Source organism: Gadus chalcogrammus, chromosome 15, assembly GCF_026213295.1.
Source record: "Gadus chalcogrammus isolate NIFS_2021 chromosome 15, NIFS_Gcha_1.0, whole genome shotgun sequence".
NCBI classification, from domain to species: domain Eukaryota; kingdom Metazoa; phylum Chordata; class Actinopteri; order Gadiformes; family Gadidae; genus Gadus; species Gadus chalcogrammus.
In genome coordinates, this window is record NC_079426.1 from 9,674,063 (window position 1) to 9,688,421 (window position 14,359).

The 14,359-nt window shown below is 45.8% G+C and overlaps 2 protein-coding genes across 6 annotated transcripts in view; one reads left to right on the forward strand and one right to left on the reverse strand.

The window, feature by feature from the left end:
• The window catches only part of mark1 (MAP/microtubule affinity-regulating kinase 1), a 35,439-nt gene extending 32,275 nt beyond the window's left edge, over positions 1–3,164 (forward strand). For 2 of the 5 annotated variants that reach the window (XM_056609233.1, XM_056609237.1), the window contains 4 exons: positions 312–563; positions 954–980; positions 2,520–2,564; positions 2,781–3,164. In XM_056609233.1, coding sequence (XP_056465208.1) covers positions 312–563; positions 954–980; positions 2,520–2,564; positions 2,781–3,126 — 670 coding nt within the window. In that variant the 3' untranslated portion in view covers positions 3,127–3,164. The remainder of the gene's footprint in view (positions 1–311; positions 564–953; positions 981–2,519; positions 2,565–2,780) is intronic. The other 3 variants (XM_056609234.1, XM_056609238.1, XM_056609236.1) reach the window with 2 other exon arrangements.
• Positions 3,165–5,261: 2,097 nt separating this feature from the next.
• LOC130404857 (leucine-rich glioma-inactivated protein 1-like) lies at positions 5,262–12,367 on the reverse strand. Its single transcript, XM_056609796.1, has 8 exons — positions 11,683–12,367; positions 11,381–11,452; positions 10,716–10,787; positions 10,532–10,603; positions 9,397–9,468; positions 8,131–8,300; positions 7,560–7,724; positions 5,262–7,053 (listed from the first exon to the last, which is right to left on the reverse strand). The coding sequence occupies exons 1-8, from the start codon at positions 11,874–11,876 to the stop codon at positions 6,236–6,238; spliced, it is 1,635 nt and encodes a 544-aa protein (XP_056465771.1). The 5' UTR covers positions 11,877–12,367; the 3' UTR covers positions 5,262–6,235.
• Between the last annotated feature and the right edge of the window lie 1,992 nt (positions 12,368–14,359).

A 14,359-nucleotide genomic window follows, 5' to 3' on the forward strand; every position in this document is an offset into this window, starting at 1 on the left:
CCCGTTCCGTACTGGGTTTGTTATTCACTGGATAATAAAGGGCTTTTTCACTAGGACTATTTGAGTACAAACTTGATTATGGAGGAAGATCCCCAAAATACAAAAAAAATATTTTCATCCATTTTCATCCAAATCTTCATATGACTAATAATAATAATAATATATATAATAATACATTTTAATAATACAGATAATGCCATGCTCCATAAGAGCCTCCATGTGTCTTCACTGCAGGCTACTCTGATGAAGGCGTCTCCCACGCCTCGCGCTAAAGCCCCTGACAGACTGTGTGTTTCCCCTGTGGCCCCCAGCTCCTCACCGCGGGGCCCCTCCAGCTCCCCGTCGGCCCACAGCATCAGCACCCCGGAGAAGAACCGCTTCCCGCGCGGCACCACCAGCCGCAGCACCTTCCACGGGGCCCAGCTCCGGGACCGCCGCAGCGCCACCTACAACGGGCCCCCGGCCTCGCCCACCCTCTCCCACGACACGGGGGCCCTCGCCCAGCAGCGCAGGGGCACCTCCACCGGCATCATCGGCAAGATCACCTCCAAGTTCGTGCGCAGGTCGGTCCCCCCGGAGAGAGGCTCTCGTTAGCACTGTCTCCTCTGCTCTCTCTCTCTCGCTCTCGCTCTCTCTCTTTTCAAAGTGCTTTCAACTGAGATCTACTTTTCTTGCATACTTTGGCGAATCATTTCAATGGATGACAAAATATGATTTCCAAAATGATGTGTGTAAATGAATTGCCGCATTTGATTTACCAGCCACGGGATATATTATTATAATTACAATATCTTTATAATTTCTTCTTAATCGTTTCTTTCGTGAGCCTTTGTGCAACCGTTGAAACCCGTCCCCTGTGGCTCTGGCCGTGCTCGGTCGTAGAGCGTCTTTGTTCGTGCTGCTGGTGGCAGGAGCTCACAGCTCTCTCTCCCTCTCCTTCTCTTCCTGCTTAGAGCTCTGTCTTTCAGGTCCACCCCCAGGTAGGAGATCACAACGCTTGCTGCACCTCTCACTCCCCCTCGGTCCAAATACAAACCACAACAACTCCCTCCCCACCCCACCCCTCCAGCCAAACAACTCAGTGTCTGTTGAACTTCCCCTGTAACTCTGATAAACCCAGTGCCCAGTGCTCTTACTGACCAACCGGAACCCCCCCCCCCCCCCCCCCCCCCCCCCTTTCATTCACTCTACGGATGAATAATCCCCAAGACCGTCCAGCTCTCTAACCATCTTCTAAACCATGACTCGACTCATGCTCACACTCTCTTGGCTTCGCTCTCTCTCTTCCTCCCTCTTCCCCTCTCTCTCTCTTCCTCTCTTCATCTCTCTCTCTTCCTCTCTTCCTCCCTCTCTCGCTCTTCCTCCCTCTTGCTCTCCCTCCCGCTCTCCTCCCTCTGCCCTCTCTCGGTCTTTCCTCTTGCTCTCACCTCATCGACGCTGTGCTAAAAACAATCAGACACCGAGACAGAAACAAGGACCTGGCGTTTGGATTGGGGTCAGGGTTTCGCTTCACTAGCCTGGAGTCCGGATCACGTGACTTCACATTCTGTTTCGCCACACGGATCAGTGTGGACCTCTAGCCAAAGGGGGCGGGAGCACTGCTCTGAACGAACAGACTCCTTCAGCCAATCAGCATAACAAAACTTGTGACGCCATCACTGTGGATACACGGGATATAGAAGAACGGCCCAAAAGATATTTTCCGTCAACATACTGCATACTCTTCTTCTTGATTAGTAGTTGCTCTTGAGTCTATTCTTGCAATAAGTGCACTGAATAAGTGCATGGCTCTGTTCACTCTACTGAGGTTAACGTTGCAGCTCGTTGCTTCAGGAGACGCGGCATGTATTTTCACATCGTCAACTAGGACCCAGACCCTGATTGGTCGGTTACCTCATCAACTACGACACAGTCCCTGATTGGCCCGGTTACGTCATCGACTATGACGCACTCCCCTGATTGGCCCCCGGTAACATCATCAACTACGAAAGTTGATGACGATCCCCGATTAGGGGACGATCAGATTTTTGGAAATCGATCGAGTTGTCTAGACTGATCCGTGCAGGGAAACGCGTTCGGAGGTCACGTGATCAGGGTGGGCTCCAGGCTTTGGCTGCGTCCCCCCCGTCCTCAATTGTTCTGAATGAAGCCAGCGAACAGGGGGCGTGAAGAGACGGGCGCGATCAGAGTCGCTGGTGTGGGGGTGACCTGTCGTGTATGCTCCCTCTGTTCTCCCCCTTACCTTGTGTACCGCTCGGCCTTCCCCTCTCTCCCATGACCACCCTCCCCCCGCCCCGCCTCCCCCCAACTCTGTCCGCTCAAACACCAAGGGATTGGACCCTGGCATGACGCCTGATGTCCCCTCTCTCTCTCCGTGTCCGCAAACGACCTGGCTGGCATTGTTGGTGGAGGGAGGGAGGGGGGGGCGTGGGGGGGGGGGGGAGGGGAGGGGGGAGGGGCGTGGCTGTGACGGAGGGCTGGTCCTGGGAGTCATGATTTCTCCCTGGTTTTTGTTTCAGGGTGCCTAGTGAGGGAGAGGCGAGTGCCAGGAGTGAAACACCGAGGTGAGATGCTGCACTGAGCTGCTGTTTAGAGATTGAAACTCACCTGGGCCTCCTTAAGATCTCCCTCATCGTTTCCCCCACCTCTCTCTCTCTCCCTCCCGCTCTCCCTCTTTTTGTTCTCTGTCTCTTTGTCTCACTGTCTGTCTGTCTTTCTCTCTGTCCGTGTCTCCCTCTGACCGACCCCCCCCTCTGTCCCCCTCCCCCTCTCCCCTCCAGAAGTGCGTCGGGGGACAGTAAGGACGAGGCGGGCCGGGACTCCAAGCCGCGCTCGCTGCGCTTCACCTGGAGTATGAAGACCACGTCCTCCATGGAGCCCGCCGACATGATGCGGGAGATCCGCAAGGTGCTGGACGCCAACAGCTGCGACTACGAGCAGCGCGAGCGCTTCCTGCTGTTCTGCGTGCACGGCGACGCGCGCCAGGACAACCTGGTGCAGTGGGAGATGGAGGTGTGCAAGCTGCCCCGCCTCTCGCTCAACGGCGTGCGCTTCAAGCGGATATCGGGCACGTCCATCGCCTTCAAGAACATCGCCTGCAAAATCGCCAACGAGCTCAAACTGTGACGTGCGCCTTGACGGGAGGCAATCCGCCGGGCGGGTGGGCGGGCCGACCGGCGGTGGGTCCCCCCCCCCTCTTCTCACCTCTCTCTCTCGCTCTCGCTCTCTCTCTCTCTCGGTCTCTCTCTCTCTCTGTCTCTCTGTCTGTGGTGGGGGGGGTCCCGCTCATTTCATGAACTAACTTGCATTGGTGTTGACAAGCGGCGGGCACTGGGGGACCTTACCGCGCACAATCAGGTTGGACCGGAGCCGGGCCGGCCGGAAGCCGCGGCAGCGCAGGCCGTGAATGTAACTGACTGTACAGGGTAGCGGGTCAGAGAGAGGCCTGTCGGTGGGTTTCAAGGCGAAGAGAAGACAAAAAAATAACTGACAACTGTACTCCTTGCTTTCTTCCGTCCATTTCCCTCTCTCTTTTCTCTCTCTCTCTCTCTCTCTCTGTCTCTCTCTCTCTCTCCCTCCCTCTCTCCCTCTCTCTCTCAGTCCCTCTCTCTCGCTCTTTTTCCTTTCTTTATTTCTCGCTCACTCACAATCTCATTCTCTCGCTGTCAATCTCTCACTCTCTCAATCTCTCTCTCTCTCTCCCTCTTCATGCAACACACGCAGTATGCAACTGAAGACGACCATTCCCGCAATAATGTTTTGCATCTCTTTTTCTAACAGGCTAACAACGAGATCTAATCACCCTGCCCCGTCCCCCTCGCTGAATAACCATTTAAAATGACTGAAAGCTCAACTAAACTAAATAGCCGCTTTTCCACCCGTGTTAAATCCGTATATAGATCAGGCTGGGAACCCTTAATAAAAACTATGTTAAAAAAAAAAAGTTAACAAGGATTAAGAAATGTACTGTATGCGTTACACCTGCAGGTACTGTATTATATATTGGTTTTGAGTTCTGTACAGGATTTATCGTCAATACTGTGTCTTTATTTTTCTCTTCTTCGTTTTCTTGACATTTGAGTTCTGTCCTGCTATAATTGATGTACCTTTTAGAACATTTTATCCTTTCTGCTCGGTGAGATTTTTAATTTCCTCTTTCTACGGGTCATCGCGTACGAAAGAAGAAGCATAGTGTTTTACTTTTTGGTTTAAAACAGCACTAAATTATTTTATGGAGTACTGTGGGACGTGTTCGTTCTCACTCCCTCTTGCCTTTTATTTTTTTCTCTTAACTGTTCAGTTGCTCCCATTTTGTCCGCTTAAGGAAAACACAACACTGTCCCGCCAACATAGAGGCCAGCCCTGTTTTCAGCTCACACTGAACATGGGTTAACTTTATCGTTTTTATTTTCTTCTTCCCTTCTCTTTCTTCTTTCCTCTCCTCTTCTTGTTTTTCCTCTCGGCAGCCGGTTGGGTGACATGAAGAAAGCCTGCTGCAGTTGCACAACTTTTCCAGGAGTAATTCTATATTGGACATGAGAGTGCGCACATCACTTTTCTTTCATGTCGGTCGGTAAATTTCCTTTTTAAAGCAGGATTTGAATTAATATTCTTCAGAGGCAGAGCGCGAGAGAGAGACCGAGGAGGTCAACAGGTCCAAAGGCATGCCGATGCTAAATAATCAATCATCATAATGGATTGGGAAAGGAAAGAAGACTCTCTCTCTCTTTCTCTCACTCGCTCTCTCTTCTAAGAGCCTAATTCAGTCGCTGCACCAGTGTTCCAATGCAGCTCCTTTTTATTTTCATTTTACTTTCCTTTTGAAATTCCCCATGCTTGTTTAATATTTTTTTATTTCTTTTTTTTAAGCATATTTGGTTATATTTATTCCATTACATTGTAATGTGCTGCTTTGTAGAGTTTGAGGCGTGCACTTTGTTGCAGAAAATAAAAAGGATTTTATTTGTTTGTATTCAATACCTCATATATTTTATTGTTCCTTCCTTAAACCAGACATGCATTGTTGTGTGATTGTGACATTGAAAGGTTCCCAGGAAGTTCTGGGTTCGATGCCCAATATCCACACCCTAGCCTGTAAGATTTGAGCAAGATGCCCCAACCCTTTGCCTGTATAAATTAACTGTTAATTGCAGTTAATGGATATAAGCACCTGCCACATGACCTCAAATTGCTCTTTTACACATTAGCATTGCATGCTATGTGACGCTAGCTGCAGCAAAGAAGAGATGTAGCCAGATAAAGTGTGATGATAGAGATTTTATTCACTCCATTAGTATGGTGTTAGTCAATTACTTGTGATTTTAAAGATGGCACAACTTCATACATGTAATATTATCATTTTGTCCCGTTCCTCATTCGGCTTTCAAAGTCATGTGAAAATATTTTAAAACACATTCAAAAAGTTCCTTTAAATATATGTTATGAAAAACACAGTGTTGATATGAACGTTTTCAATACTTTAAATGTCGTACAAACATTTTACAATAATATGCAAGGATATTTTACTTAAGTCCTTACAGAAGATTGCTGTCATTTTCCAAACTATAAACATAATATTAAAAGAATTTCCCTTTTTCCCTAACAAGCATTTATCAAACTGCCTTGGTCCCTCTGAACGCTTACAAAAGTTTCATTTATAAACCATGTATCGCACACAAAGAAAGACATAAAAATGTAAACAATTCATTTTGGCAGATAGTTTTCTTGGTTTTATCTAACGTGGCGGTTTATTAAAAAGTACTATTTTAATCTTCCCTTGAGAAATATGCAATTGTATAAAGAGTGTTAAGTCACGTGAATGGTTAAACACAAAATCTGATGTACAACAACAAAAAAATCTGAACAAAGCCAGATACAATGGATAAACAAAACTGGACATTTCGAGCGTTGTGTTGATAAAGATGGCTTATGTGTGTCCGTGGTCATGTGTATACGCTTGGAAAAAAAACTATCAAATCCTAACTTGAGAAACAAGCATTCACGTATCACTATAGCTGTGCGTTGATATTAACATGAAAAGTAGAATATACAGCAGGCCTCGAGGAGAGTAATGCTTGTCGTTCTCAAGTTAGGATTCAACCGATAATACCTTTCTCCCACCACTGACACCTCTATTAACACAATCTACAAACATCCAGCTTCCAACAGTACAACAACCGCTCGCTCCACCAACTTGGGGGGGGGGGGGGGGGGGGCAGGGGATGGCAGATCCTCATCAGGTGCTCAGGTCTATGACCAGGTGCTCGTAGATCTGCGTCTTGCCCTTGAAGCTGGACGCCAGCAGGAACTGCCGGTTGTCTATGGAGATAGGCGAGAAGGCGCGCGGCGCCTGGATGTGCAGCTCCTGGAAGTGGACGAACTGGCCTTTCTTGGCGTCCCAGCGGTACACCCGGGTGAAGGAGTAGTCGCTGCCCAGGATGGCGTACTGCCAGCTGCCCACCGTGAAGGGCTGGAACACCATGGACCCCCGGGAGGGCATCGTCTGCAGCTCGCGGAACAGGGCGCCGTCCCACCGCATCACCTTGGAGTCCCCGATGAAGCGCGTCAGGCACAGGTAGAGCTCCGTCTTCACCTGGAAGTGCTTGACGGCGTACACGTCCTCCATCTCGGGGATGTCGCTGCGCCGCTCGAACTCCTTGCTGCCCTTGTTCCACTGGTAGATGACGGGCCGCTGCGAGCTGCTGGACAGGATGAGGTGGGGCTTGGAGGAGATCTCCAAGTACTCGACGTCCGTGTCGCGGTACCACTCGTGCAGGGAGTGTTGCGAGTAGAAGCCGTTGCCGTTCCACTTGTACACGGTGGTGGAGCCCGCCTTGGAGCTGTCGGCGATGACGAAGAAGGACTCGCCGTCCACGCGGAAGGTCTCCACGTCGTTGGGCTTGCGGATCTTCAGGATGTCGATGTCCTGGATCTTGATGAACTTGTTGGCCGACACGTCGCGCATGTAGATGTGCGAGCCGCCGAACAGCTGCGCCACGATGATGAACATCTGGTCGCCGATGATCAGGGGCTTGCACACTACGGTGGACGTGCCTAAACAGGGCGGGGGGGCGGAGAGAGAGAGGGGTGTTCATCATTGGGTGAGAATCTCTTCATGCGTTACCACCCATGGTTGTGTGTGTGGGGGTTTATTGGATTGTTTTTTAATGTGTGTTTAATGTTGTTTGGTTTCCTGATGTTTTTGTTGTTGTGGGAGTTAATTGGTTAATTGGTTATGTTGGTTAATTGTTTGTGTTGTGATGATTGCTTGGGCAGGTTGCAGCTGGCATATCAAGGCCAGAGAGAAGGGACCAGTTTCCACTTCCATCTCCGCAGTGTCGTGTGTGTGTGTGTCTTTAAATCGTGTTATTTTGTTATTAATACATCTATTTTTCAATTTACTGTAAGACGCTGAGGTAGTAATGGACAATTTGATGTCGTGGCCGTTACCCCTAGGTGGTAACAAAAGTGAGGCTCTCAACCACACCACATCAAACCACACCACATCAAAAACTGCTTATTTCCTTCGTCCATGTTGTCATGGTGACCCAGTGACTTACTGTCGATTTCATCGAAGTTCCGGAAGACCATCTCCACGTGATCCCACTCCAGAAAGCTGCATTTCCCAATGAACGGTTGGGCGAACACCACATACTCATCGCTCCCGAAGGAGAAGGACTCCACCGACAGGGACTCAAACTTGAGAGACTGGTAGGTGGCAAATTCTGGAGAGAAATCGAACAAACTATCTTATAAACTGTTTGCCTTTTCACAGGACCAACACTTCACCCACCAGTTCACCCCCAACACCCACTTCTTCACATTCATAATGCTGCAAATGCAAGGGCTTTCATGAGTGGGCGATATAGGCTCAATCAACATTGTGTTTTCGAATTCCATGAAAGATGGATAAATAAATGCGCTCAGCGACAGATCTTGCCTATACATGTAACAATTCTACTATTGTATTAGTGATTAGGGAACTCGGCCCCAACCTTCTCCTGAATGACATTTACTCCTGAACTTTACTCAGTCAATTTGGATCAAATCGTCTGCTAAATGGCTAAAGAGTAAAAGAAAAGGATACCTCTGGCACACTGCTGACCTGTCAGGCCTCCTGGGGTAGCTCACCTGTGGTGATGCAGTCGAAGGACTGGGGAGACAGGTCGTTGATCTTCTTGTCCAGGAGGGACTCGGGGCCCTTGCAGTAGATCTGGTCCACAGTGGCGTTGGTGTGGACCATCCACTCCACCAGCCACTTGAGCTTACAGTCACAGATGAACTGGTTCCCTCGCAGGTCTCTGGGGGTCAGGAGGGGAGGGGACACCTTGTAAATCAACATGTATTTGATAATGTTGCGCTAATGCAAGTCAGTGGAAACGTTTGAACCTTTACGATAGCATGGATACGAAGTAAATATTCAATTATTTATAGGGAATAGACCAAAGAATAGTCCAAATTAAAGAACAAAAATGTATTTATCTGTTGTTGTTGTTATGGTGGGGGTTTCATTTGGAGATCTGCAGTCAGTGAATTAAGCTCTGTCTCTGGTTACAAATGGTTGAATGATTCCAAATAAATAAACGAATAATCGATGTTATTCAAATCCAAGCATCAAATCAAAAGCAAAACAACCACAAAAGGCTTCATAATGTCCATCCTCATTGCAGTCACTGAGTGAAGGGCAGTCTGGTGCTCTGGTGATTGGGCACTAATGGCATTCCCAGATCTAATACTGAGTCCTAACACAGTGGGCTGTTGGTGTGTTGGCCGGTGGTAATTGGTCAAGCTATACTCAGGGGAGACGAGGGAACAGGAGAAACAGACCCTCCCGCAGCAGGCCATCGACCCCGCCCCATCTGTCTTCCACGGTACCCAATGCAATATTAATAAGGCTAAATGTAGTCCCTGCCCACACATTATTCAAGACTTGACTGCAGAGGAGTACTGAGAGATGGTCTATATTTAGCCCCCCTGTACAGAGAGATTTGCTGGCCATAGAGCTCTTTTCTTTGGTGCTTTGTAATGATTTGTATTTCAGATGCAGCTTTTTGAAGCTATTTGGCAGAAGCCGCAAAGGCAGTGGTCAGGCTTTGTTCTCAAAGGCGCTGTAGGTCATAGTTCAGGGCAATTATTTCATTCGAAATGCCATGGACATCTGTCAGCTGTCAGTGAGTAGAAATGTTCTATTCTACCTATATCTGTTCTGGTTGGCTGTACGTTTGAATTTTAGACCGCTCCCCTGCTCATTTCTGACCAATCTGGGCTTCTCTTGAATGATGAGGTCAGGGTATCAAGACGCTAGCTAACACAGCATTACCAAAGCTCCTCCACTGTATCGTGAATGTGAAACTTCTCAATGGTGGAGAAGCATAGCTTGAAGTCATGCGTACTTACACTTTGGTTAGAGCCTCGAGACCCTGAAACATGTCTTTGGGCAGAGTCTCCAGGTTGTTGTAGGCAAGACTCCTGTAAGAGAAAGGAAATAGCATGTTGTTTCACAATTGTCTCATATTGTTTCATACCTATCCTCTCATATCATGTCTGAAATTATTAACATGGGAATCTATTATCTTATATCATATAATGATATAGCATCTCGCATCATAGCATATTACATAATAGTTAATATCATATGATACTGAAATTCCAAGTATCAACTGGTATAAAATATTTTCAGGTCAAATCACCACGTTATTTCATCAAATCATATCTCATATATTATAACCACTTGTACTATATTATATTGTGTGCCCATGTACACAGATGTGACAGAAAATTTAAACTGGATCTATAGTTCGTGGTTCCCGAATGCAGGGCAGAGTGTCTACACATGTTATGTTTGTGGCAGTAAAACAAGGCTACGTGTTGCAGGGCTAACAGTTCAGACTGCTACCTAGGAGACTGGCAGGCATTCGCTAATTACAAGTGTTTTTTGTTTTTTTACATGCTGTGTCCGTAATTAAGTAAATATCAAGGGAGGCCTTAAGTTGTGCAACACTTTCACACTGAAAAGGTGTACACTTCTTATTTTACAGTACAGATGACTAAGTATAATGGCATTCGTTTTAGTGAGCATACACTTACACTTTGATGTAGAATATGTGTAATTGTTAGTCAGTTCTGGGTGTGATCCGCTCTACTTGAGAGCATTAAATACAGCTGGGTTGGCTATTAAAATAGAAATACCTGTGTGCCAGTAAGAAAATGTGGACCACACACTTAAAAAACACATGTACCCCAGTCATGGTCAATAGCTCAGCTCCTTCAAATAAAATGAGAGTAGACTATTATACTCCTATTCTCATAGTTACACCACATGAATAAGGAATTTTGCAACACTGTTCAATTTGGTTTGGCACTTAAAATTAGTACTTAGCGTCTTATCCTAGCTATCTTGGCACTCAATGAACATCCTTACTTTACAGACAGCGATTTATTGTTTATTTTTCTTCTGACAAATGTACTTATTGTATATATCGCTATATTAATATGTATAGGTATAATGAGTTGTTAATAGGTCTATACTCACAGATGCACTAATGTTTTCAGCCCGCGGAAAGCATTAGGTGATATAGACTTGATGTGGTTGGTTTCAATGAATCTGTAGAAAACACAGGGCAGATGTGTTACCAAAAAGACACTTTAAGCTCCTGAAGCGTATCATTTTGAAATAGTAATGAATAATATGTATGAACAATAATTTGACTACTCACAGATACTCCAGATGAGGAAGGCCCAGAAAAGCATCTTCATTGATGGAGTCAAAAGTATTGGCTGTGAAAAGACTTAAGATACAAGAGCATGGAAGGAAGTTATTTATCTCACAATTCTTTCTTTTTTTATCAGATGATGTCATGCCAACTGTATATTAACCTGCAATTGAAACTTACAAGTTATTTTTTTTAATTTTTTTTAAAGATCAACCAAAACAATATAAAATATTTTAGAACAAGAAACAGCCCAACTGAAATACGACATTGTCAGACTGTGTGATTTAAAATCCCAAGGTAAATACCAAAGCTCCTCCCGGAGAGAGAGAGAGAGAGAGAGAGAGAGAATGGGGATCCTATTCATGAAGGGATTCCTATCACTGGGACAACCACGCTTTGTTTACCATCCTACTATAACTGACAGCTACCTCAGCCAGAAAACACCGGTTGGACTACAGCCTATTAATACGCTCTCATAACATACTACACATGACATCGCATCGTCAATGTGACGAGCGTGACGGGGGAAGTGATACCAGCATTTCTCGGATTAATCGAAGGAGAGGGGGAGCAGGAAACGTCTCTGTCCAGTTAAACATGGCGATGGACACATCGCAGGGGACCTTCACCGCGAAACAAAGACAGAAACACAGGCGAAGGGCTCTCACAGCAGATGCAGAGCAGGCGTGTGGATGAAGCTCTCTTTGGGGATCTCCGTGAACGCAGACTTCACGAACGATCTGTTGGGAAGCAAAATGACAAAGAAACCTTATCTTTTTTTAACATCATAGTATTGCCCGGTGCTGAACTCGTATACAAAACTGGACACATCGCGGTTGGTATAGTTGTAGAGTAGCCTATACTGCATTTAGTCCAAAAAAAATCTTTCCACTTACAAGCACACAGCAAAAAAAATAATGAACGCACGGTTGACACAAAGCAAAAAATATGATCATATATTGACACTTACAATGAAATGACATCTGGGGGAAAGCTGCGAGGGATCAAACCCGCGCTCTCGCACAGCGCGTTGTCTTTGGTGCACGTACACGTCGAGGGGCAGCGGGGCTGGCGGGCGCGCTTGCCCTCCGCCGCGAGTAAAAGCCCCGCGACCACCAGCCACACCAGATGGGTCTTGGGGGTCTCCTGGCTCTCGCGTTTCATCCTTGCGACGGTGAATCCTCCTTTGCCTGGGCAGAGACGTGCTGCGCGTCGAGTAATCCTACACACATGTAAAACGCCACAAACACACACACCCTCGCCCTTGTTGTCCCCCACTTCTCCAAAAGAGGGCCAGTCGACACCTTTTTTTTCTTTTTTCTTTTCACCAAACGCCGTCCTTGTTGTTAAAAACGGCAAGTATCGTCTGCCTGACTGTCCTCCGCTACACTTCCATCCGATGCGTCCCTTGTCCTGTTTTCTGCTGATGTTATTATTCTCAAATATACCACTCAAAGGCAGCCCCTCTGGAGAAGGTATAACACGATTAAAAGGCGTTTTAAATGCCCACAGCCTTCAGAAGATGTCCAGTCTGGCACTGGGACCAAATCGGTGTAGGGGCAGGTGCGAGTCACGACAGGGGACCAGATCGGGAGCGCCTCCATCCAAAACCACGCCTATGCCGAAACGAAGCGATGGTCGTGTTCCTGGTACAATCCGCCTAACATGGATGTCATGGTTTTACTGGTGAATCAGCTGGGAAGTGAGGAACCCTTTAGTGAGCCAGCAAATGTGTTGCTATTGCGCAGAACCTGCCTTTTCTTGTTGTGTATGCGCGAGCGTCAGGTGTAGGTAAGGTAAATAAACAACAAATAAGACAAATAAGGCTTTATATCTTTGTGATAATGATGACGATAACAATAATGATAATATAACAGATTTGAAAATTATTAACAATAATAATGTTTTTAATAATCAAAATATTATTATGGTAATGATTATTATCATGATTTAGTTATAATAGGCCGAATCAGACGCTATATCCGTCATATTGATTCAAAATCTGTGGTTTGGTTTGCAATTGGGGGCCGGCTTTTAGTTTTAAATGAACCACTTAGTTCTAGTTTGGTTGTTATAGATGCGATTGTGGTTGCAAATGTGATTGCAAGGCTGCAAGCCGACCTTTTTAATAGAGTGATGGAATGAAAGCCACTCTGGGGCCGACGTATTACTTTGTCCGGCCACAATTAAACCCTTTCCTATCCCTTGGACCCAGATGGGCTGCCGGCAGCCTCTTTACCACGGCTCCTCTTTCATGTGAACCCTGATTCACTGCATACACATCGATTTCACACTGTCCAATAGCCCGTCGCTGCCATGGCAACAACAACAAAACAACACCGAGAGATTCACCCTCTTCCTCTGTGAGCCTTGCTGGTGCGAATGTGTTTCCCCGGAGATAGTATAGGCTGTCCTCTCTTCAACGCCTTCTATGGCCACAGACCGTCCCAGTAATATCATTTCTGCAATTGTGTTGTATTGAATGTGTTGAAACGTTGTTTGCTTACGACATGGATCATCTTTTCTTCTTCTTTTTTTTTGAGAAAAAGAAAGACATGGAGAGAATGGACACTTGAAAGGAATGACTGAAATTCCAAAAAAGAAGAAAAAAACGTGTGGTTGGGAGTCTGGGAAGAACAGTGGAAGTGATTGTCGACCCACGCAGGGATGAGACGTGTCCAAATGCGATAAATTCCATAATTCATCGCGAGCATAGAGCACGCACTGTTCACTACTCTCCCTAACGTTATCAACAGTTACTGAAAAAAACAACTCTGATGTTATCTGTTATCTAGCCTGTTCGATTTCTGAAGCATCAATGCCGTTTTTCGTTACTGTATTAGGCATATCATCTTGTCTGTTTATAAATAGGCTTAAGTGTAAGGCCTAATGCTTTATTTTAATATACTTATGCCAAACAAGACTCTTCTTAAACAAATAGCAACATATAAGCGTATGTTCCTGCCAATGTAATGCTATTTGAGTCGTCCTCTATGAACGTAGGTATGAATTAACAATTTAGCCTCCAGAGGGCATTGTTTTATTTAAAGGTCATTTTTATTTAGCGTTTTAGTTGTGATTGATCTCTTGTAGATGCTGTATTTAATCATAATGTGATATAAAACCATGTGACCAAAGTTGACATAATCTTTTGTAATATTTATATTGCAAGGTTCATAAGATAAATCTGAGTTTGCATTTCAAAAATATCCTAGGCCTTACATGTGCCTCCCTTAATGGGTTTATTTTTCATGCAGATAAACATTTAGTGTTATGAAAATACTACAAACATAAGGATTTGGAAAAAATAAATAAATAATCCATTTGATAAAATAACGTGAGTGACTTATGAAGTGATTTTCTTTACCTAGTCAGCGATATAATTTCCCATTTTAAAGAGTGGCACCAAAAGCATTTCCATTCCCACTCCCCAATGAATGAATATGTGCAATTATTTATCAAAAGCGCTTTACAATAGGCTACCACGAGTGTATAGGTTGCAGGCATGGGTGTGGCCCCAGTGTGAAACCTCTAACCATGCGCAGTGTTAATGTCATGCTCCATCAGGCGAGATACACAGGACCAGCAACAACGGCTGTAGCCAACTCTGTCATTGTTTGGCGGTTTACCCAGCTTCTCAATGTCTC